Here is a 23,492-nt window from a genome sequence, read left to right on the forward strand (position 1 = left end):
CCCATCCCTTTAAAAAACAAATGCTCCCGTAGGGGACACTAAGGAACACATTTGATAAAATACTTGAAATCACACAGTCCTGTCACTTTTATTAAGAACAGGATAGTGTGACTTCCAGAGTTTTATCAAATGTATAGTGCAGTAATTTCATATTCGTTAGTCATCAAGTAAGTTATAGAGCTATGTTAAAACGTTTTAATGTTTAAAAGAAAGTGATGAAAGAGGTGTGCCCGAAGGTTTGTGAAACAATATGACTTTATCTGACTATGTTTCAGTTAGGGAATATCATAGATCGGTTGTTAATGTTACTGTATGGATACGTAATGTAGAAACATTCTTTATTTTTCCAGAGTGTTCTGCAATTTTCAAATCTCTAAAATATTTGGACAAAATGCATGAGCTTCTGAAACCATTAGAAACACTGACTGAAAAGATGCGTCAACAATATCAAGATAATACATTATCAATGAAAGGTAAGGTTTCGTTATACAGCCTAGGGCAGATGTCGAGTTTTAATTTGTATCATGGAATGAATAAGTGTGCGTTTGTGGATTTGATACAAAGAGTACGGTGTTGTATTGCTGGATTGCTGGCTGGTTATCTTAATAGCTAGGAGGGTAATTGTTAGATTAGTGATACGAATGGCTTGCTTTTAGCTCATCTTGGTTACTAGTCCCCATGGACAATGTCCGGGGAGACTTATAGGTTTGGCCATGTCCATGCGTACGTGCATCCATCCGTTCACGCAAATATCTCAGAGTTGCCCGAGTGATTTCATTCAAACTTGGTACAAGGATTACTCCTTATGTCATACATATGCACATCGAATTGTTTTGTGATACGATCTACTATGGCCGCCATGTGGCCATTCTGTTACAATTTTTTCATATCCTGAGCCATAACTCAGATATGTATCAAATACCGACATTATTCAAAGTTTGTACAAGGACGTTGACCTATGTTATAAATATTCATGTCAATTGGTTTCACAATCTCTCTGTCCAAGAGTGCTTTATGGAGCCTTGTTGTTTACCTTACTCTGTTGAACTGTTTTTTATCAATCTCTCTAACAACAGATGCATCAATGATTCTACAGGGCATAATGCAACATTGCTTTATAACATTGGAATATGGCGTGTCCAACCAAGAACACCGGAACGAAGACCTGAATCCATGTTCTGAAGGCGATCATATTGAACACCAAACTACATTATACGAAGATTCCTTCCGTTTGATGGAGTGCAGTTCTCAAAATTGGGACAACTGTGACGGTGAGATCAGCACTGGGTGTGATAAAATTTATATGAAAAACAGCAATGATGGTGCACATAACTTGAACTATCCTGCGGTACAAGAAATTGAATGTGGAGAAGGCGTTGAGACCTTCACACACAACATGTATCGTAAGGGGCTTGCAGTAATCCAGTCTGATCCCTTGCCATTAGAACACAGCGAGTACGTTAAAACATTAATTCATGATGGCCATTTTGAGACACATGTTTTGACCGACTCAGAGATCAGACTACATGAATGCAAAGAGTGTGGTAAAACATTCACAAAGAAAGGCTATTTTAAAAAGCACCAGCTAAGGCATTCAGAGAACAGACCCAATAAATGCGGGAAGTGTGGCAAAAGATTTACAACGAAGGACGATCTAAATAGGCATATGTTGATCCATTCTGGTGTCAGACAGCATGAATGTAAAGAGTGTGGTAAAACATTCACGCATAATATCAATCTTAAAAGGCATATGTTGATTCACTCAGGTGTCAGAAAGCATGAGTGTACAGAGTGTGGTCAAACATTCATATTAAGGGGCAATCATAAAAGACCTATGTTAATCCATTCTGGTGCTAGACAGCATGAGTGTACAGAGTGTGGTCAAACATTTACAGAGAAGGGCAATCTTAAAAAGCATATGTTGATCCATTCTGGTGTCAGACAGCAAGAATGTAAAGAGTGTGGTAAAACATTCACACTAAGGAAGAGTCTAAAAAGACATTTGTTAATCCATTCCGGTATCAGACCACATGAATGTAAAGAGTGTGGTAAAACATTCACAGAGAAGGGCTATCTTAAAAAGCATATGGCGATCCATTCTGATGTCAAAAAGCATGAATGTAGCAGTGTTCTGCCGAGGCCGCGGCCTTGCGCCATTGCCGCAAAAATAAAATTGAAGACCCCCAAAAAATCAATCATCGGGTCCGGCAGGCGCAGCACGCCGTCAGTCCCACTAAACTTTCGGTAAAAAAATACACTTATTTACGTACTATACGCGAAAGGCCAAACGCGGAAGTAGACATTCCACGCTGCTCATGCGTGCATGCTGCTCGTGAGAACATGAGACGTGTTGCTTCCATAGCAACCTTCAGTGATTTTTTATTTGCATAATCGTGAACTAGGTTTTCATCGGCTAGATTCAAGTCAGCCAGTCAGCGTCTCTGTTAAATTCAATGCCTCACAGTACTCTCTGGCAGTGGAAAGGAAAATTGCTTCCGTGAATAAATCAAAACATAGAGGCAGAACAATTCTTAGTTTTTTTGGACCAATTCCGCCCTAAAAAGACAAATCCAACAACCGGACGAGTGAAGACAATACGATCGAACATGACATCGTGTCTCAGCTGTTCACATCCTCGGAAACTGAAAACCAATGCACGCCGCTGCCATCCACATCGGAAACGCATCAGTCAGAAACAGAGCAGTCTCAAAACATTGCATCGGAAACTCAGCCTTCATTGAGGCAGGCCAGTGTTTCCGTTAATGCGAAATCCTGCGTATTTTACGTAAAATTGTTCTGAAATACGCAAAATAAATCATGACTGCGTAAACTAATACGCATTGAGAAATGCCCCATGACACGACGTACTTGCCGCACTGCATGTATTGCATTGTATTGCCTGAATGTGGTTCAATGCGGGACAAAATTAGAACATATGCACCTGCTTGCAATTGACATTTATCATGATATTGCAACATTTTAGATTTTAGCAGACCGCAGCACTTTATGCAACATTGTATGTCATCATCACAAAACGTCACGTCAATCAGTTCTGTACAGACAATGGCACTACAGATGCAAAAAATTCGAGAATCGATCGAGTCTACGTTGTTGGTAACACAATACAGTTAATGGTCATTACGTCGCATGTTATTTGGAAAGTGTTTACGGCCTACGGATGACCATTTAGAATCTGTCGGGTTGCATTCTTGAGAGGTCCCGCTGGACTTTGAACAGTATCTGCTTTTTGTTGGCCCTTTGAAAACACTAATTTCACAGTCAGAAGGTCTTTTCTTTGAACATGAACTCATTGGGCTGCTCAACGATCATATACGGGACTTGCATCATCACGGCATGGCAAGCATTCAGCTACACCTTGAAGCCCCCCAGGTTGTTGTTTTTATTAATAGAGCATGCGCATTACAGGAAACCCTCCAAGTTCTACAGAAAAGACTGCCCAACTCACATCAGATACGGATTCCTTAGCCGTACGCAGTTTTGAATACATTTTACGCAAATAAAAACTCAGTTGCGTAAAATCATACGCAAGTTTGAAATTGTCACGCAGGCATGTTCGACGTCTTCATGAAATTTGTTACGTGATTTCAGCTGGCTCCACTACGATGCCAAAAACAACCAAATGACTTGCAAAGTATGCATAAAGCATAATAATAATCGAAATACGATGACCCGAGACAACATGAATTTCCGAACGAGTACACTTACTCGCCTTGTAGACTGTAGGTAGGACCATAAAACCGCAGCACTCATGGAATCTGCGAGTTCGAACTTCGAAACAACAACACGGGTATGGCATGTAATAAAGTGAGAATGACCCCCTTTTTTCAACAGCGACCCACTTTTTGAGCTTCCATGGGCCCTCAGACCCCACTGATGCAAAAGCTTGGCAGAACACTGATGTAGAGAGTATGGTGAAACATTCACAGAGAAGGAGAGTCTTAAAAAGCACATGCTAATCCAGCCAGAGAAACGACTCAATAAATGCAGTGAATGTGGTAAAAGATTTAAAAAGAAATACAATCTAATCAAGCATATGCTGATCCATTCAGGTGTCAGACCACATGAATGTAAAGAGTGTGGTCAAACATTCAAACTTGCGAAAAGTCTAAAAAGACATATGTTGGTCCATTCTGGTATCAGACCTCATGAATGTGCAGAGTGTGGTAAAACATTCACAGACAAGTGCAATCTTAAAAGGCATATGTTAATCCATTCTGGTGTCAGACCACATGAATGTGCAGAGTGTGGTAAAAAATTCACAGACAAGTGCAATCTTAAAAGGCATATGTTAATCCATTCTGGTGTCAGACCGCATGAATGTAAAGAGTGTGGTAAAACATTCACAGACAAGTGCAATCTTAAAAGGCATATGTTAGTCCATTCTGGTATCAGACCTCATGAATGTGCAGAGTGTGGTAAAAAATTCACAGACAAGTGCAATCTTAAAAGCCATATGTTAATCCATTCTGGTTTCAGACCACACAAATGTACAGAGTGTGGTAAAACATTCACAGAGAAGGGCAGTCTTAAAATCCATATGCTGATGCATTCTGGTGTCAGACAGCATGAATGTAAAGAGTGTGGTAAAACATTCACACAGAAGGGCCATCTTAAAATCCATATGGTGATCCATTCTGGTGTCAGACCACATAAAAGTACAGTGTGTAGTAAAACATTCACAGAGAAGGGCAGTCTTAAAATCCATATGCTGATGCATTCTGGTGTCAGACAGCATGAATGTAAAGAGTGTGGTAAAACATTCACGCAGAAATGCAGTCTTAAAAACCATATGTTGATCCATTCTGGTGTCAGACAGAATGAGTGTACAGAGTGTGGTAAAACATTCACACAGAAGGGCCATCTTAAAAGACATATGCTGATGCATTCTGGTGTCAGACAGCATGAATGTAAAGAGTGTGGTAAAACATTCACACAGAAGGGCCATCTTAAAAGACATATGCTGATGCATTCTGGTGTCAGACAACATGAATGTAAAGAGTGTGGTAAAACATTCATGCATAAATGGAATCTTAAAAGGCACATGTTGATCCATTCTGATGTCAGACAGCATGTATGAAAAGAGTGTGGTGAAAAATTCACATTTAGGTTTATTTTTAAACACTCAAGTAGTGGAGATATGAATTTGTTCAAATGAACATGTCAGTGTCAAAAATATGCAAATGAGGTAAAAAAAGGGGAAAATCCCGCCCAGCTTTCGTTGAAACTTGGTATGTTGGTTCTTAATGGTGACTGAAGTTAGATTTGTTCAAATTGTGGTGAGCCAAAGTATCAATGGAGAACAACGGAGAGGGGGTTTATATCGGCCTCACTGATAACACCTTCAAGACGCGCTACACTAATCACATGAAATCGTTCCGTAACGAGAGATACAAGAACGACACCGAGTTGTCAAAATTTGTATGGAACTTAAGAAATAAGGGACAAGACTTTGACATTTCATGGTCAATCATTGATAAAGCATTGAGCTACTCTAACATGAACAAGCGATGTAATCTTTGTATATCAGAAAAGCTGCACATTATCAATGCTGACAAATCTACACTGTTAAACAAACGCTCTGAGTTGGTTTCAAAATGTCGCCACCAAAACAAATATTATTTATCGAATTTTAACACTACCTACAAATAGAATGGTTCGTCCCAATCATATATGTAAGAGTGTCGAGCTAGTAATCCTTTCACTCTATCTGAGGATTGCAAGATGCATGAAACTTAAGTAATAGATTTTATTACTTTGTACTTGAAATAATCTGTTTATTTATAACGCTCTGCTTTTGCATTGAGCACTGTAATTTCCCACGAGGACATCTGTTTACTTCGATATATATATATATATATATATATATACACAAAATGTATACAATGTGCCCTCCCGGTTATCACCATAATGGCTTTATGGCAACCTCTGAACTTGGGCACAGAGTGTACGGTATATATATATATAATTCTTAAGGAACTGTCCCAAGCATAGTAAGGAAATCATGAATATATCTAACCAGTGTTTGTCTAAACTTGGAACGAAAGTAATGTTCTATCATATGACAGTAATATATTACACTTCAGAATCGATAGTTTGCGATTCTAGTATGCCGCAAGTGGCAGGTTGGCCTTGTTTTTATATTTTCATGTCCTACATTAGCTGAAAAACCGTAATGCAAGGTTTAGAGCAAACAAAGAATCAATTGGTTGCATTATTGAAGTCCTGGAAACTCTTCATGATAGACCGCTAAATATAAGAAAAATTTCTAACTCCACATTTGATTAACATTAAGCCGGTTTGTGTCCCGACTGTGAATAAAATGGAAAGTCAGCTTTTCTTTTTCGTTGTTTTCCTTTCTTTGTTCAAAGTGGTATTGGACGGCATCCGTTTCGAAGGAATAAAAACTAACACAGTAGCGTAACGTTCGAAATTGTTTTCGCACAGGAAGGAAACTATTCCCAGAAGACACTGAAGTTTCATCGTGCCTTCGCGAAGACATATACCAGTTCGACAAGCGATGCAGGGAACTTGGTATACAGTACTTTGGTATATGTTGTGGTAATCGTCCTTTCCTGATGCGAAGCTTGGCCGAGTCTCTTGGCCGATCACCGCCCTCCAGTCGCTTCTTAGCTGACGTGTCCAAGCATTACGTCTATGGTACTGACACCAAAGTGAAGAAAGACGTCGTTGATGAAAGCATGAAGCTCTACCACACCATCGGTGAAGTCCAGTAGCATATACCTTTTAGATTGCATATTACAGCAGCAACGAGAACAAAATTCCAAGAGACTAAAACATGATTAATAAGCTTTCAACGGTCATTCACAGTAAGCGTACGATCACGAAAAGTTAGATAACACAACATTTCAATGGACCTTCTATCCAGCGACCGAGAGAAATGTTATATTTTCGCCGCCTCAAAAGTAGTTAATGTCCACCCACTTTTGTACGTCGTTATTGTTCTCTGATCGGTTAATAATAAAAAGAAAATTTTACAGTATCATTTCAGTTTGTCATGATATTACTCTTATTTTCGTATCCATGCAAACTGCAGCACCCGCCAAGAATCAGATTTTTGTGTTCATAATTGCGCAAACTGGCGGTTGTGTTATGGTAAACCTTGCAGCCATTAATGGACGAAAACTATAAAGTTTCAAGATTAGTTCACAAAATTTAGTGCCAGCCCGCCACTTTATGATTGACACGATTAGAACTAATTTGGGATAATTAGATTTTCATATTTTTCAAATTTCTCAGAAGTGTTAGTTGCCGTATTGCTGAATGTTGTAATTTTGCAAATTACTCATAAAAACAAGTGTGTAATGTAAAAGGAAAAGCAGAGGTGATTATATTTGTAGATTAAATCGGCATTACTTTACCATCCAATTATCCCATAGTAGTTCCAATCGTGTTGATTTTAACAGAATAAGGATCGATTGAAATCAAGGAGTAACAGCGCGAACTTGTTTTAAACTTAAGGAAACGACGTTTTAAGCAGCATACAAATAAAGAGGCATATGAGTATTCAATGTTGAGGGTCATGGTGGTTTCAAATGCGTTCATTTTGCCACCCTGGTGCTTTTGCGTTCGTGAATTTTCATCTAAGGCCTTAAAACCATATAAACTTCATGTGCCGATGAAAACTCACTTGACAAGTCATAATACTCTACCTATAAACTGGCACAAAACAGAGAGAAAAGTCGTGTCTTCTACAAAACCCCTATGAAAGTTTTTGCTGTATTTGATGATCGATACTGAGCAAAATAATCATAGTCAACTAAGCTATAAATCGAGAAAAGTTGCACGGTAATTGTCATGATATTATTGCATATTGACACAAGTAAGGTCCTCTTTTACAGGAGCTTTGTAGCATTTATTTTTGTTAGTGACAGGAAAGCTAGCTTAAGTGAAACGTTACACGGAATGGAAGAACAGGGTGTGCGTTTAGTATGCGTAAGTTTCATATAATCTATTCAATCAGTTTATGACTAGATTTATCGCCAGTCCCTTATCTTGCAAATGACTTTTGATAATCTGAGGTCGATACTGATATTATTATCTACGGATATTCAATCCCTAACTTAACTGAACTGAACTGAACTGATATTTGTCCTTAGTTTGATCCCTGACTACATTCCGGGCCGAGCAGTGATGGCGCTCTTGATAAAAGCGTATACCGTTGCTACGGTCACCTAGAATGCAAAAGCCACAACAATATATCCGCCACAATCCCCCTTTAAATGATTTCATGAGAGAACAAAACATGGCCAACAATTTTCCACAGAATTTACGATGCATATAAGAATGAAATTATTTTTTTGCATTATTCTCTTATATACAATCATGTAGGTACATTTACCGCCCTGATTCAAATTATTTATCGGTATCGTGAACATTTACCCTTTCCAAAATTACAGTCAGTCACTATAATTGTTGGCATACAGTTACAGACCTACAAGTTTCATCAAGCGTGTCATCACTGTTCTGATTATGATCGAAAATTCTTCAAAGCAACGGTAGATCGATATGTTCATCAAACATGAGAGTTTTATTCGTACACATACTGACAGGAGAATTCATATTTATCTCACAATGATTAACAAATGATGGGTGTCATTCTCGAGCACAACGGTAAATTTACGTGACAGGGTATTCTTTTTAACTTTGCACAGCTATGATGATGACGTGCCGAGGACACTGTAAAACACAACTTGACCAAAGACACACATTAAGTCCTTGCAATAGTATACACAATGGCAATGTGCAAATAGCATATTATGATCTCTAGGCCAAAAGAGGGAGACTTTGAATTGTTATTTGCAAGCAAAAATATGACCTTGAAACAGTACTTCAATAAACGATGTGTCTACATGATTGACATCTGCCATTAAGAACTTATCGTTTACGAGGAATTCTTATCCCAGTTCTCAATGTCGACTTACATGTCTTATATCTTTTCGTCCAAGGCTTAACCATAGGAGAGTTTTCAAGACTTCTAGTGGTACATCATCCTTATTGCCAGCTTAAACGCAATATCGATTGTTAGCCTTTAAAAGAGTAGCTTACCGCTACACAGAACAGGTAACATTTAAACCGGGTTAAGAATTTCTAAAAATACCTGGGGGGGCGGGAGACTTCTAGGGGGGTTATTAAGAAAGTGACAACATAACAGGGGCATCTGAAAAAAAATTAACGTTGTGGGGGAGGGGGAATTGTAAATTTATTGAATATCAAATGCCTTTCCAAATACCTTGTGGCACCTTCGTTACCTGCCATTCCCCTTTTCGCCGAGCCCTTCGGGCGCAAGTTTAAGGGTATAGCAAACAATTTATTGATGATCCAAGCAGCCACATTGAGGCAAAAGATTCAGGTTGTCATGATTTCTACTTACCCAACCCCTCTGTTGCTCAAAATTGTCCTCTATACGATGACTAAAAGTTTCAACTCAACCTTTCAATAATAATTCGGGAGATAACTTATTTGATAACATTCTCCCATTGACAATATATTTGGTCTAGGTAGGTGTCAAATGTTCATTTGGCCGTATCTACATTTTTATTTTTGAGGACTTTGACAGATACAAACTATTTAGAATAGTGAATAGTATAATTAAAAGCAACTGGAAGCTTCAGATCAAAATCCGTTGAATAACAATTTGGGAGATTAAAACCTCTGTGTTATTCGTAATTTCGTCATAGACTACAATGTATACTGGATTAACATTTTAACTGAAATTGTAAAATCAAATTTCTTGCTCATACATGCACCTGGAGCCACGCTAGTCTAATCAAGCACATTGATATTAATAATCAAGGGTCAAATACTCTGATTTCGTTTGTTTTTGTATTGCAAAAAATTATTCATAGTTTCCTCATAGATTACAATGTATAGCGGATTAACATTTTTGGCGAAATTCCAGAATCAAATTTCTTGTACAAATATGCACGTGTGACCATCCTCTTCTGATCAAGTACAATAATGTCAATTGTTATATGCACAAACATTGCTAGTTTTGTATTGGGAAAAAAATTATTCACGGTTTTGTCATTGACCCTTATTTATAGCGGATCAACATTTTCGGCGAAATTTCAAAATTAAATTTCTTGTACACATGTGCACTTGTAAACACTCTAAGCTAATCAAGTACATTTATAACAGATATCAAACGTCCATTGATGAACAGATATTGCTAGTTTTATATTAGGAAAGACGCCTTCATAGCTTTCTAATAGACTTCTATGCATAGTGAATCAACATGTAATCCAAAAATCTTGTTTTGTACACACATGCACTTTTAACTGCCACTTCAAGCAAAGTACATTTATAATGTCTCACACACATAAATGTAGAGATATAGCTTGTTTTTATGGGAAAAGATAAATAGTTTGCCCAATAGACTCCAATGTATTATGATTTGATATATTTGTGCGAAATACTATATTGGCCACATATAACGCTTTGAGGGGGGGCTTCAAAATTATGGCAAGTCAGAAGGGCGACTTAAACACATTGTGAGTTTGTTAAGGGGGTACTTGAAACAATCTGAGAACAATTTTTTTTAATCATCCCCCACTCCTCATAGATGTTTGTGAATGCAGCTTTAGAGTTTCTTTTTCTACTCCCTTAAGGAACAACAAGTCATTCACTTCCAATATCACCACAAACTGTATATTAACATATGAACACACTAGTACTGGCTGTATAGAATGCCGATTTTTGATAAGCCGAATACAGTTTTTTCCGGCGAAAATACGTCGGCATTTCAGTATAATTTCTTTGTCAAATGCTTTTCAAAAAGCACGTTAATGTCACACAGAAGAGCCCCCGGAAAAGAACAGAGAAAACACTAGAATATCTTAAAAACAGAAATGAAAATCAGACATTATAACTCAGTATTGATGTCCGATAAACAATTTTAGATACTGATGGCGGATTGTAAGTGATTTATGGCGAAACAAATCTGCTAAAAATTAGACAGGTAGACTTTAATGATCATTTATAAGTAAAATTGCACATTGTTAGTACTTTTGAAAATTGCACAATCATTAAATTTACACATAATCACAGTATTGATTGGTACTTGCCCAAAGTAATGCAAATAAGAAAATCTGTGGATGTATGACGATTTTTAGCTCCCCTATCAGCGACGAAGAGCTTATCAAATTGGCTGATTTTCCGTCGTCGTCCGTCACCGTCGTCCGTCTGTTGGGTCTCCGTCGCATCTATTAACAATTGTCTTCTCCTCTGAAACATAGGGGATTGCCTACATGTCCGTCCCCGGGGTGGGGTGAGGATAGAGGTAACTTGGTCTCAGCACAGGTTTCTTCTTGCTATTGTTTATTTTATTTTAATACGTTTGACTATGACATGCATTTCCAATAAAGATTTATACTGCCCACTTTTGATGTCTTGGTCTTACGGTTGAGTGACGATTTCTTTTTTTTCCTTCGGCGTCTCACGTATATTTCCTTTGATAATCTTACGTGACGATTTGTCACTTTATTGAGTCTATTATATGATGCGTTTGGTTGCCTGATCTGCCAAAGCAAACAAGGGTAAATTACTAACCTGTGGACGCTGTCATCAGATTATCACCAAATTAACTTTGACAAAGTCAACAACGAACGCACCAGCAAGGTATAACAGAAAGGCAGCCCAGGATATGGGGATTGCAGCAGGTGCGAGTAGTTTTTGTTCTTGAGGTAATCGATCTCGGCTATATATTGGTACTTTAGGGAAGTACCACCGTTAACTGAATTGAGAAACAGTGCATCAGCTATTAAACATAGCGATTTTTGTATCTGCCGAAATATTATAGGGTTATTCACAAAATACGGCCCTGTATGGATGAGGGGTCACTCACTGAGCCCGAGTCCATACAGGGCCGTATTTTGTGTATAACCCTATTATTATACACCTCCCTCCATTAATCGTCCGTATAAACTAATTCTATGGTAAATTTTGAGGGATGCAGCACGCGCGATATGAGTGGAACGCGCGCGATTGTTGAAATAAAATTGCTACAAACCCCTGAAAATTTGCGCGTCGCGCATCTCCCGTATTCGGGACTCCGCGTACTATACAAAATACGGAAAGTTATTGGACGGTCAAACTCCCATAGGTTACGGCAGTAGGTGTATAATAAGTAAGTTGATTGCTAAAAGGCTGTATTTCGAAATCTCTGACTAAACCGCATATCGTTAACCCACTGTTGGTAGCAGTGAACCGACACAGTAAGTGCAGGTTGGTGCTTGACTGTCGTGCTATCAATTTTGTTTATTCAAGTGTGAAGACATAAAGGTTACTCAGCAGTTACTTGAAAAGGGTTTTTATTTAATGACGTTCGCCATCGAAATGTATTTGGGATCCGCCTAGGATTTTGGAAATGGCGTTGAATATTTTCATTTTAATGTTGTACGCTTGGCGTTTCAACTGCGCAGTATATTTTGCGAAAGTATCGAGAACTCATGGTGGTTGGGTACTGGCGGGGACAAGATATTGTGAAGATGGTATCGCAGGTGCTGCGATACCGAACGAAGTTGAAAGTTTTTCAGTACAAATCAAAGGAGATTATTTATCATGCTTCAGGTTTCTTATCGCTCAGGATAAATGTACTTGCATACCACAACAGATAGTACCGTGGTTTGGTTACGTTCCAATGTACTAGATGGCTACTTATATTTCCAAGAGGGACGAATTAAACGAGTATTGTCAGCGATATCCAAGAAGGTGATACATTACGTTGCAAAGAAAGGCAACTGTGTGCTTCAGTCTAAAGTTACCACCTCTGGCTGTTCCATCATTAATGAATAAATGGAATGAAACATAATTCATTCATTAGAATTAGAGTTTAGAGAAGACGCGAATTTATCTGCAGTATACCATGATGGGAGACACGTTTGTACGGCGCCTATCTGACAAAATGTGCTTATCTGACAATAAGCTCTTTTTAGCAATACCCTTGGGAGTCACTTTAGCCAGCGCACTTCATGCGCGCGGTACATGTCGCTTCGCGCTTCGTACGATGTTGTGTACACGTAGTGTGCCAATTTAACGTTAATACGAAGTCTTCTATACGAAGGATTTTGTTTCTGTACACTACTCTCAAATTGTTGACATGTAATTAATTCTTTTGTATTGTGGCTGTTCTTCCATCGGCCGGGCTCGCGCTCGCTCACTGTACTGTAGTCGAGACCATGGAGATAACTCCGTATTGCAACATGTACAGTGCAGGTGCTTTTCTTCTCATCCACTTGCATGTTTATCGAGTACAATTCAATGGCAAAATGAGCGATCGATGAAGGTGATGATAAACAAAAACACAAGTACTCTGCTTGCCATTGTGGTGATTTTGATCATTGTACTCCTGCAACCGTGAGAGCGGACGACCTCATGTGACCTCGTGCCCTCTCCCCTACCGCCTCTGAGTGTTGATCGATGTATACACAGTGATTGATTTAGGTGCTCGGCGATTTTACGCAATCAATGAAATTTACTATATTTTTTAACTATTATATGGCTATGTTGTGATGTTTGTGATTTTAAAACGCTCTAATTAAGCAATAACCCCCGCCGCAGGAGGGTATACACGAGATTTTGGTACAGTGCGCGACATATAGCACGAGCCGATAGGCACGAGCCGATAGGCGAGTGCTATATGGAGCGAATTGTACCAAAATCGAGTGTATACCCGACTGCGAAGGGGGTTATTGCTATTATATTATATCAACTTGCGTGTCTTTGTTGTCTTTCTTGGGTATTTTCATCACTCTAAGCCCAAAATACAGAAAACGGACGTCTGAGAGATCGTACGGACGAAATTCTGCGCCCGAGACCGAGCATTTTTATCATCGTTGGGATTTTGTACAGGCACACAGTAGCCTACGATAAATACGCATTACGTTCATAATTACATTGCATTTTATTCGCATGCAACACGAACACTATACTTGTCAAAAAATACCGGTACCTGCTGCAGTCACACAGAAAATTGGTCAAGAGTTCAAATCAAAAGAAAAAAGTAACAATTGTTTTCGTAAATTTACATAAGAACAATAGTCCTGTTTTTTTTGGCATACTAAAAATAGATTTGTCCCATTCTGTACTGCATACCATCGTGACATTCAGTGGTGGCACAGTGAAGTTACAGGATCTATTTTTGATGGATAATTTGGACGTTAATTGTACCAGAAAACGAGCAATTTTAAAATAATCCAGACTTGTTATGACTGCAACTGTGATGAACAGTTGTGCAGAATCTGAGTGTGTTGCCCGATGCAGGGAGAGCTGGACGCTGACACTGCTGTTACGTTTGATGTCAAATATCGTCGCAGTCGCCAGGAGTCATCCCATTGTTATTTTGAACTTCTTGGTCTACATCGTTAGGACATCCCGATCTGTTATAGCCCAAACTTTGGTAAATAATATCTGTGAGGAAGTGTCAATTTGTTTGTGTATGAACGAATACTAATCTTCATTTAAAGAGCGGTACTAGGACATATCGCGTCTCGATTCCCGCAATATCAAGCAAAGTGCACGGTGCGCTGTCGCCCTAATATTTGTGTGCATCACACCCCAAACGTGCTGTTTCAGAGATGTCTTTCATCATCGATCCCAACTTATTTACACCAAGAGGTGAGTTTCAGACCTACACTTTATCTTTGTATCGAAATTCGGTCTTCGGTCTTTGAAACAAAGTGGACTGTTCCGGTCTTTCTCGAGGGTCTGTGCCCGGGGGTGTAACTCCCATAGATGGCTATACGGGGAGGGTCCGCGCGAAAGGGGTCGTTTTTTTGCACTGTTTGGTATCAGAAAGGGTATACTTTTCACGAGGTGTTGGTATGAGAAAGGGTCCAGTTTTAAACACAAACTGACATTTGTTAAAAAATCATGCTGTCAACACTGGAAACCCATGTATCTACATTCCAGATCAACCATCAATATTTCCGATCTGTCGGTTTGACTGTTGGTACCCCTGGTACGCAAGGCGAGTGAGTCGTATCTGTATACGTATGGTATTGTATGTTGACGGGGTAGCGTGAGTTGCTATGCGGGTCAAAGGTCAACCCCAAGCTACCCCGCCAAGAGATAGCTGCGTTTCGACAACTAGGTGTCAGAAAGGGTAGGTTTTTTCGCTCAAAACTGGTATCACAACAGTTTGGGTTTCCATGTTCGTGCGGAGCCCCCCCCCCCCCCGTACTATTAGCCATGGAGTTACCCCCCGGGGGTCTGTGGTTTAGATAGGCACGTTCAAATGCACCGACCGGGCAATTTTCGAAAATGCTGGTTTAGGGGCCCGTTTTAGCACTGCTATCAGTGCTAAAACAGTATTTTAGCATCGGTGGAATGAGCTCTCGTCCAATCAGAATGGCGCATGGTATAATATAATTAAGATTTCGTTTGTATGTTTTAACAGACGAAGTATTGTGTGAGGGATTACTTTCCACAAATGAGCAAGGCAACAAGAAGTAGCCCCCCCCCCCTCTAATTAGTTATTTTTGTAAGATAAGCACGTTTTGTCAGATAAGCGCCGTACACACGGTTCTCGTGCAAAGCGCCCCCAACGGATGTTTCAAAGTTCAGATAAGAGGACCAGAGGTCAAAAGTTCACATTATTTAACCAAAGCTTGGTGAACAGCTAAATTGTGCTGTGGACACACATGTAGCCGCTGTTTGACGCCGTCTCAGATTTGAATTTTACGCCCCTCTGAAATATGTTTGCAGCAAAATTTGGACTTTAAAGACAATGCCGGAGGAAATAATGAAGAAGGACTGTCTTCTATCGGATTTGGAGCCCTGTGAGAGAACAAACAACAATGGCGGCGGTGGCAGTGAATTCAATAACAACTGTGGTGTTCTAAGACTAAGTCCACAAGGTATGATCCATGTAAAGCGGATTTGAAACACCCGCATAGTCCACAATCGCTTGTGGTCTGATTCACGTTGGACAGTCCCTGTGATCCAGAAAAGGGGTACTGTTTCAGGGTCAAAGGAGTCTGTTGTTCGTTGTGTACATGATGTCAAAACACAATGGACACGCCTAGCAGTATGGCTCTGTGTGCCACGGCTGTGTGAAGTCTAGGGCCTCTCCGTCGTCTTTTGGCCTTCGCCGAAGGCCAAAAAGACGACGGAGAGACCCTATAGGCAGTGTGTTACCTGTTACTTCGTTTACAGGCTATAACTGCAGAAATGTAGTTCATAGACACTCGAGGGTCTATGTGTAGGTTGAGGCATTACTTGCTGTGGAAACGCAGCTATCTGTTGGCGGGGTAGCGTGCATCCCTATGCAGGTCTGTTAGCTGCGGGCCAACTGGCGGCGAAAATGAGTCCATTGCGACGACACCAACTTGTGTCGGAACTTTGATTGGCAAAATAAACCAAAGTGAGTGTAATTCGATAAAATGACCTATACCTATACACATTTACCTAGTTTTGTAGACTACCGATAGATTATGTATGGAGGATCAAGCAACATTTCGGTGAAATTCCAAAGTCATTTCTTTCCATAACTCCATACAAACCTTTGTAAAATTTGAACACCCCTCCGATCATTGATTGTAAAATTTGACCCCCTCTGAAAAACGGTTTCGTAAAACTCATGCCCCCTGATTTCCACCGACCCCCATCCCTTTAAAAAACGAATGCTCCCTTAGGGGACACTAAGTAACACATTTGATAAAATACTTGAAATCACACAGTCCTGTCACTTTTATTAAGAACAGGATAGTGTGACTTCCAGAGTTTTATCAAATGTATAGTGCAGTAATTTCATATTCGTTAGTCATCGAGTAAGTTATAGAGCTATGTTAAAACGTTTTAATTTTTACAAGAAAGTGATGAAAGATGTGTGTCTGAAGTTTGGTAAAATTGTGAAAGTTGAGGTTACTGAAGATTCCAGCAGTTTTTTCAAACTCAGTTGTGATGGAGCATATTGTCATGGTGCTTATATTTTCAATGAATATTACTTTATCTGACTATGTTTCAGTTAGGGGATATCATAGATCGGCTGTAATGTTACTGTATGGTTACATAATGTAGAAACATTCTTAATTTTCCAGAGTGTTCTGCAATTTTCAAATCTCTAAAATATTTGGACAAAATGCACGAGCTTCTGAAACCATTAGAGACACTGACTGAAAAGATGCATCAACAATATCAAGATAAAACATTATCAATGAAAGGTAAGGTTTTGTTATACAGGGCAGATGTCGAGTTTTGTTTGGTATGGTATGAATAAGTGTGCATATGTGGATCTGAAACAAAGACTACGGTTTTGTATTGCTGGACTGCTGACTGTTCATATGAATAGCTAGGAGGGTAACAGTATACACATATTGACTGGCTATGAGGGCAACAGCATACGTCTGTACCCCGAGGGACTGTGAGTAACCCCCAAAAACAGTCTGTTTTGGGGGGTGACTCACAGGCCCGAGGGGTTAAAGACGTATGCTGTTGCCCTCATGCCAGTCAATATGTGTTTTGTAACACACCTCATCCGTAGCCATGCATAAGAACGTTCTATACACAAAACTTTTCTATGATGTAATATGTTGAAGTGGTTCAGTAAGAAAAAGTTTTTTCCTAAAAAGATCGCAATACTTCTGCGAAACGTTCAATGCACCTTTGATTATAGTTTTTGTCCGTATCGAGTCCTTGTTGGAAATCAAAGCATTCAATTCTTCTTCAGAAAGTAGGATAAACCAAGAAATTTCTGGATTATCGTTTCGATCGGCCGCAGACGACATCTTTGTTTACATTCCGTTCCGCGTTCGCGTCAAATATCGTTTTTGACGTCAGCGGGCATCATTTTCGGAACTGATGCCTGGCAGGCAACAGTTCAAACAAATGATGCCTGATGACGTCGTTTACGTGGATCAGCATAAAAAGAACGCATCCCACGTGACTATCGATTGGCGAATTAGAATACAGACTGCGGATGAGGTGTGTTACAATTAGGTTAGTGATATGAATGGCTTGCTTATAGCTCAAATTGGTTATTCGTCCCAATGGACACCGTCCAGGGGACTTATTGTAAGTTTGATGCGTACGTGCATCCGTCCGTTCATGCAGATATCTCAGAGTTGCCCAAGTGATTTCATTCAATTTTGGTACAACGATTTCTCCTTATATCATACATATGCACATCGAATTGTTTTGTGATATGATCTAATATGGCCGCCATGCGGCCATTCTGTTACAATTTTCTCATGTCCTGAGCCATAACTCAGGCATGTCTCAACTGATTTCATTCATAGTTGGTACAAGGACATTGACCGATGTCATACATATGCACATGGATTTGTTTCACAATACGATTCAATATGGCCTTGTGGCGCCACTGTGTTACAGTTTTTTCCATGTCCATAGCCATAACTCAGGCAAGTCTCAACCAGTTTTATTCAATCAAAGTTGGTACAAGGACATTGACCTATGTCATACATATGCACGGTTTTTTTTTACAGTAAGATCACATACATTGGCTGTGTGGCTGCCGTTATGTTACGATTTTTTCATATCCTGAGCCATAACTCAGATATGTTTCGACCGATATTACCGTATTCAAAGTTTGTACAAGGACATTGACCTATGTCATAAATATGCAAGTCAATTGGTTTCACAATCTCTCTGTCCAAGAGTGCTTTATGGAGCCTTGTTGTTTACCTTACTCTATTGAACTGTTTTTTATCAATCTCTCTAACAACAGATGCATCAATGATTCTACAGGGCATAATGCAACATGGCCATATAACATTGGAATATGGCATGTCCTACCAAGAACACCGGAACAAAGATGTGAATCCATGTTACAACGGCAATCGTATTGAACACCAAACTACATTACACGAAGATTCCTTCCGTTTGGTGGAGTGCAGTTCCCATTATTGGGACAACTGTGACGGTGAGATCAGCACTGGGTGTGGTAAAATTTATATGAAAAACAGAAATGATGATGCACATGGATTGAACCTCTCAGGGGCAAAAGAAATTGAATGTGGAGGCGGCGTTGAGACCTTCAAACAGGACATGTGTCTCAAGGGGCTTGCAGTGATCCAGGCTGATCTCATGCCAATTGAACACACTGAGTGCGGTAAAACCTTATTCATACTGGCAATTTTGAGACATGTTTTGACCCACTCAAAGATCAACTACATGAATGCAAAGAGTGTGGTAAAACATTCACAAAGAAAGGCTATCTTACAAAGCATTCAGAGAACAGACCAAATAAATGCAGGAAGTGTGGCAACAGATTTAAAATGAAAGACGATCTAAACAAGCATATGTTGATCCATTCTGGTGTCAGACAGCATGAATGTAAAGAGTGTGGTCAAAGACTCACACAGAAGGGCAGTCTCAAAAGGCATATGTTAATCCATTCTGGTGTCAGACCACATAAATGTAAAGAGTGTGGTAAAACATTCACATTAAGGGGCACTCATAAAAGACATATGTTAATCCATTCTGGTGTTGGACAGCATGAGTGTACAGAGTGCGGTCAAACATTCACAGGGAAGGGCAATCTTAAAATCCATATGCTGATCCATTCTAGTGTCAGACCACATGAATGTAAAGAGTGTGGTAAAACATTCAAAGAGAAGGGCAATCTAAAAACCATATAGCGATCCATTCTGGTGTCAGACCACATGAATGTAGAGAGTGTGGTCTGACATTCACACTAAGTAATAGTCTAAAAAGACATATGTTAATCCATTCTGGTGTCAAACCACATGAATGTAAAGAGTGTGATAAAACATTCAAAGAGAAGGGCAATCTTAAAAACCATATAGCGATCCATTCTGGTGTCAGACCACATGAATGTAGAGAGTGTGGTCTGACATTCACACTAAGGAATAGTCTAAAAAGACATATGTTAATCCATTCCGGTATCAGACCTCATGAATGTGCAGAGTGTGGTAAAACATTCACACAGAAGGGCAATCTTAAAATCCATATGTTGATCCATTCTGGTGTCAGACCACATGAATGTAGAGAGTGTGGTCAAACATTCATACTAAGGAATAGTCTAAAAAGACATATGTTAACCCATTCCGGTATCAGACCCCATGAATGTGTAGAGTGTGGTAAAACATTTACAGAGAAGGGCAATCTTAAAAAGCATATGGCGGTCCATTCTGGTGTCAGACAGCATGATTGTAGAGAGTGTGGTAAAACATTCACACTAAGGAAGAGTCTAAAAAGACATATGTTAATCCATTCCGGTATCAGACCCCATGAATGTGTAGAGTGTGGTAAAACATTCACAGACAAGTGCAATCTTAAAAGACATATGTTAATCCATTCCGGTATCAGACCACCTGAATGTAAAGAGTGTGGTAAAACATTCACAGAGAAGAGCAATCTTAATAAGCATATGGCCATCCATTCCCGTGTCAAAAAACATGAATGTAGAGAGTATGGTAAAACATTCACACAGAAAGTCTATCTTAAAATTAAGCACATGCTAACCCATCCAGATATCAGACCCAATGCAGTGAATTTGCCAAAAGATTTAAAACGAAACTAAGCTCAATGGTGACATGACATCAATTTTGAGCTGGTTTTGTAATAATAATAACATGTGTAGGAATACAGAAAAGACCAAGGTGATGGTCATTGGAACCTCCCAGAAAAAATCTAGAACTGTGGCTGGGCACATTTAGAAGCAGGTTCTATATTGCGTGATGAGAAAGTTACGGTGCAGAGAGTGAGAACGACACTGTCTCTCCTTTGATGTGTAACAACAAACTAACTTTATTGCGTGAAAAGAGGCGCGAAAGTCACCTCAACCTGTCAATCAACCTGAACAACTTGCAACATTGTCTCAACTCAGTCTGAGGTATTTTTGCGTCCCGACATTTCTCCGGGGGCGCCAATAAAGAGTAAACCTGCATAAGTACGTACTCTCTGTAGTTGTCTTGAAAGGGCTTTCTGGATCTGTAGGATCAGACAGCCAGAGGAATTTGGTATATTGTTGATCCTTTTCATCTAGATTCACATGCAAGAAGGCTTTTTCGATATCACTAGATATGCCGATGTTGTGTACGCGGAAGCGCAGGAGTATTTCGCTAAGTCCGTTAAGTAAAGACGGCCCTGTTTCTAAGCATTCATTCAGGCTTGGCTGATCGGCGGACTGTTTACAACTACAGTCATACACGATTCTTATTGGTGTGGTCTCAGAGTCTTTTTTCACGGCACGATGAGGGAGATAGTGTCCGCGCGATGTGTCATCCTCAATGACTTCACTGATAAATGCACGTGACACCTGGTCGTTGATGATATCGTTGTATTTTGCTCGTAGTTCTGGGCTTAGTCTTCGAATCATTGAGCGCGTTCTGACGTTGCAGATACCGTAGTCGGTAGGTAGCGGTGGGTGGTTATCGAGCCAAGGTAAACTTGCGGTGTACTTTCCTTTTTCCTTACTCAGATGAGAGTCTCGATATTTCTCAAATTCATCAGTCGTAGATGTGTCTGAGCTGACATCCCTGACGCCAATTGTTTCTAAGTCCCAATAACGTGACGTCAATTTGTCCTCCATGCGACTGTCAGTCATGACGTGGAGGATAGTTGCTTGAGTGACGTGAGCAGAAGAATCGTGTGCACGTCGTGGGTGCATAGGCCCGGACAACAAGTATCCAAACTTGGATGAAACGGCAGTGGGTCTGGGTCCCCTTATGATGTCATCACCAATTATTGACCAATAGTAATCAGAACCAATCAATATGTCGATCTCAACAACTTCAGTGTTAGCGTGGTTTGCTAATGTTAGACCATGTAGGTGGGGGAGATCGAGCACTGATTTATTGACGTGAGATTTCAGCGGTGTTGATATTTTCGGTACCATCAAAACTTGAATGGTTATGTTTGAGGCAGTGTTAGTTTCAAGTGTCACTTTGGCGTTTTCCATCGAGCGTATGCCATTCGATTTAGCTCCGAATGGTGCTAGGTTGATGAGCTCTTTGTGCTGAGCTTTCAGTTTCAACTGTTCGGCACAAGTCGTAGTGATGAATGATCTTTGAGCTCCTTCGTCAATGAGAACGTTAGCTTTCACCTTTGTTTGTCCGTTGATAGCTGTTACAACCGCTGTTTTCAGTAAAACTGGTCCAGGGTGTGTTTCCTTTCCTTCTATTGCGAGTTTGGTGTGTACTGTTTCTATCTCAGTGTTCTTTTTAGGGTTTGCGGATTGACTTGTCTTCGTCGACAGATCACAGAGCGCGGTATGGTGTCTCCTATCGCACTTCTTGCAGCGATATTTTGACTTACAAGCTGATACCTTGTGTCTACCAAGACAATTGAAGCAAAGATTGTCACGTTTTACCACTTGTAATCTTTTGGCAGGATCAGCTACAATATGGCACTCTGTCGGTGTGTGAGACACTGTTTTACAGAAAACACAGTTGCGCGGTCTCGGCTTTGGCTTCCCACCCTGTACCAAAAAGGTTGCTGTGCTTTCTTTAGGCTCCAATGAAAATCCGTCAAACTGCTCGAAACTGTTTTCTGAGTTGTTGCCTGACTGCAGGACTTCTATTTCCTTTCGAAGTGCTTCGCGGAGTTCGCTGAGGTTCCACTCGTTGCTACCATACACTCTTGTTATTTGTTGTCGGGTGCTTGTGGGAATTTTGTCGAGAATTAGGGGTACCAGCAGTTCTCCATAGCTGTCTTCCGCTTTCCCCAGTGCTTTCAGTCCCCGGATGTAGGACTCAAGTTTATCATAGAATGACCTGAGACTCTGCACATTCATGGTTGGTCGTTCTAGATCCCACAATGCCCTCATGTAAGCACTGATAACTTTGGGGGTCTGTCCGTATCGATTTGTCAAAAGTTCCATGGCTTGTGTGTAGTTTGAGTTCGACAATGAAAGGCCATCGATTGATTTGGCAGCTTCTCCTGTCATATGCGCCTCCAGATATTGGAAACGTTGTATGTTACTGAGGTTACCGTCGTCATGTACTGCCGCCTTGAAACCATCGTAGAAACTTTGCCATTTCAGGATGTCGCCTTCAAATTTCTCGAGAGTCAGCTTGGGTAAATTCACATTTTTCTGAGTTGTAGGTATAGTTGGCGTTGCAACGGCGATCGGCTCTGGTCGTTTACCAAGTTTTTCAGAGAAGCGGCGAAATGACACTAACCTGTCTGTGATACTGGCGTCGTAGTTGTCTGTTTCCCCAATTTCGTTTTCAAGTTCGGCGACATCCATTGCGGCCATAATGTCGGCATCAAGTTTGTTGAGGTGGGCCTGTTTCTTGGTGATATTTTCGATCGTCGAAATCAGAGTGTTTACCCCCTCTTCGGTAATCTCATCGTGGCCATGTCCTATGATTTCTGATGCTTTGTTGATGAGTTTCGTCATCTGACCGCGATGAGCTCTTCTAGACAACTTCAACCGTTGAATGTGTTGAGTGGTGGTTTGTTCACCGCCTGCGCCGCTGGCTCGTCCTGTTTCGGGCATTTTTCGAAAATGTCTGTGATTCTTGCAC

General features: G+C 40.2%; 5 protein-coding genes across 5 annotated transcripts in view; 4 read left to right on the forward strand and 1 right to left on the reverse strand.

The window, feature by feature from the left end:
• LOC139142401 (betaine--homocysteine S-methyltransferase 1-like) overlaps nt 1-7,447 on the forward strand; it is a 97,154-nt gene extending 89,707 nt beyond the window's left edge. The window contains exon 8 of the mRNA XM_070712324.1: nt 6,466-7,447. Coding sequence (XP_070568425.1) covers nt 6,466-6,755 — 290 coding nt within the window. The 3' untranslated portion in view covers nt 6,756-7,447. The remainder of the gene's footprint in view (nt 1-6,465) is intronic.
• LOC139142934 (zinc finger protein 776-like) lies at nt 351-2,248 on the forward strand. The gene is made up of 2 exons (XM_070713130.1): nt 351-473; nt 1,077-2,248. The coding sequence occupies exons 1-2, from the start codon at nt 392-394 to the stop codon at nt 2,246-2,248; spliced, it is 1,254 nt and encodes a 417-aa protein (XP_070569231.1). The 5' UTR covers nt 351-391.
• Nucleotides 7,448-15,595: 8,148 nt separating the features above from the next.
• LOC139142406 (uncharacterized) lies at nt 15,596-19,280 on the forward strand. The gene is made up of 3 exons (XM_070712329.1): nt 15,596-15,896; nt 17,079-17,201; nt 18,725-19,280. The coding sequence occupies exons 1-3, from the start codon at nt 15,767-15,769 to the stop codon at nt 19,276-19,278; spliced, it is 807 nt and encodes a 268-aa protein (XP_070568430.1). The 5' UTR covers nt 15,596-15,766; the 3' UTR covers nt 19,279-19,280.
• Nucleotides 19,281-19,717: 437 nt separating this feature from the next.
• Nucleotides 19,718-20,542, forward strand: LOC139141598 (zinc finger protein 154-like). Its single transcript, XM_070711192.1, has one exon. The coding sequence runs from the start codon at nt 19,718-19,720 to the stop codon at nt 20,540-20,542; it is 825 nt and encodes a 274-aa protein (XP_070567293.1).
• Nucleotides 20,543-20,839: 297 nt separating this feature from the next.
• LOC139141599 (uncharacterized) lies at nt 20,840-23,464 on the reverse strand. Its single transcript, XM_070711193.1, has one exon. The coding sequence runs from the start codon at nt 23,462-23,464 to the stop codon at nt 20,840-20,842; it is 2,625 nt and encodes an 874-aa protein (XP_070567294.1).
• Between the last annotated feature and the right edge of the window lie 28 nt (nt 23,465-23,492).

The sequence above is a fragment of the Ptychodera flava genome, chromosome 10 (genome assembly GCF_041260155.1).
Source record: "Ptychodera flava strain L36383 chromosome 10, AS_Pfla_20210202, whole genome shotgun sequence".
NCBI classification, from domain to species: Eukaryota; Metazoa; Hemichordata; class Enteropneusta; family Ptychoderidae; genus Ptychodera; species Ptychodera flava.

Coding starts and splice junctions, on each gene's coding strand:
- LOC139142934 (XM_070713130.1), top strand. CDS start 392: ATGCATGAGCTTCTGAAACCATTAGAAACACTGACTGAAAAGATGCGT. Junction 474..1,076: donor TAATACATTATCAATGAAAG/GTAAGGTTTCGT, acceptor CTCTAACAACAG/ATGCATCAATGATTCTACAG.
- LOC139142406 (XM_070712329.1), top strand. CDS start 15,767: ATGCCGGAGGAAATAATGAAGAAGGACTGTCTTCTATCGGATTTGGAG. Junction 15,897..17,078: donor TCTAAGACTAAGTCCACAAG/GTATGATCCATG, acceptor TTAATTTTCCAG/AGTGTTCTGCAATTTTCAAA. Junction 17,202..18,724: donor TAAAACATTATCAATGAAAG/GTAAGGTTTTGT, acceptor CTCTAACAACAG/ATGCATCAATGATTCTACAG.
- LOC139141598 (XM_070711192.1), top strand. CDS start 19,718: ATGTTAATCCATTCTGGTGTCAAACCACATGAATGTAAAGAGTGTGAT.
- LOC139141599 (XM_070711193.1), bottom strand. CDS start 23,464: ATGCCCGAAACAGGACGAGCCAGCGGCGCAGGCGGTGAACAAACCACC.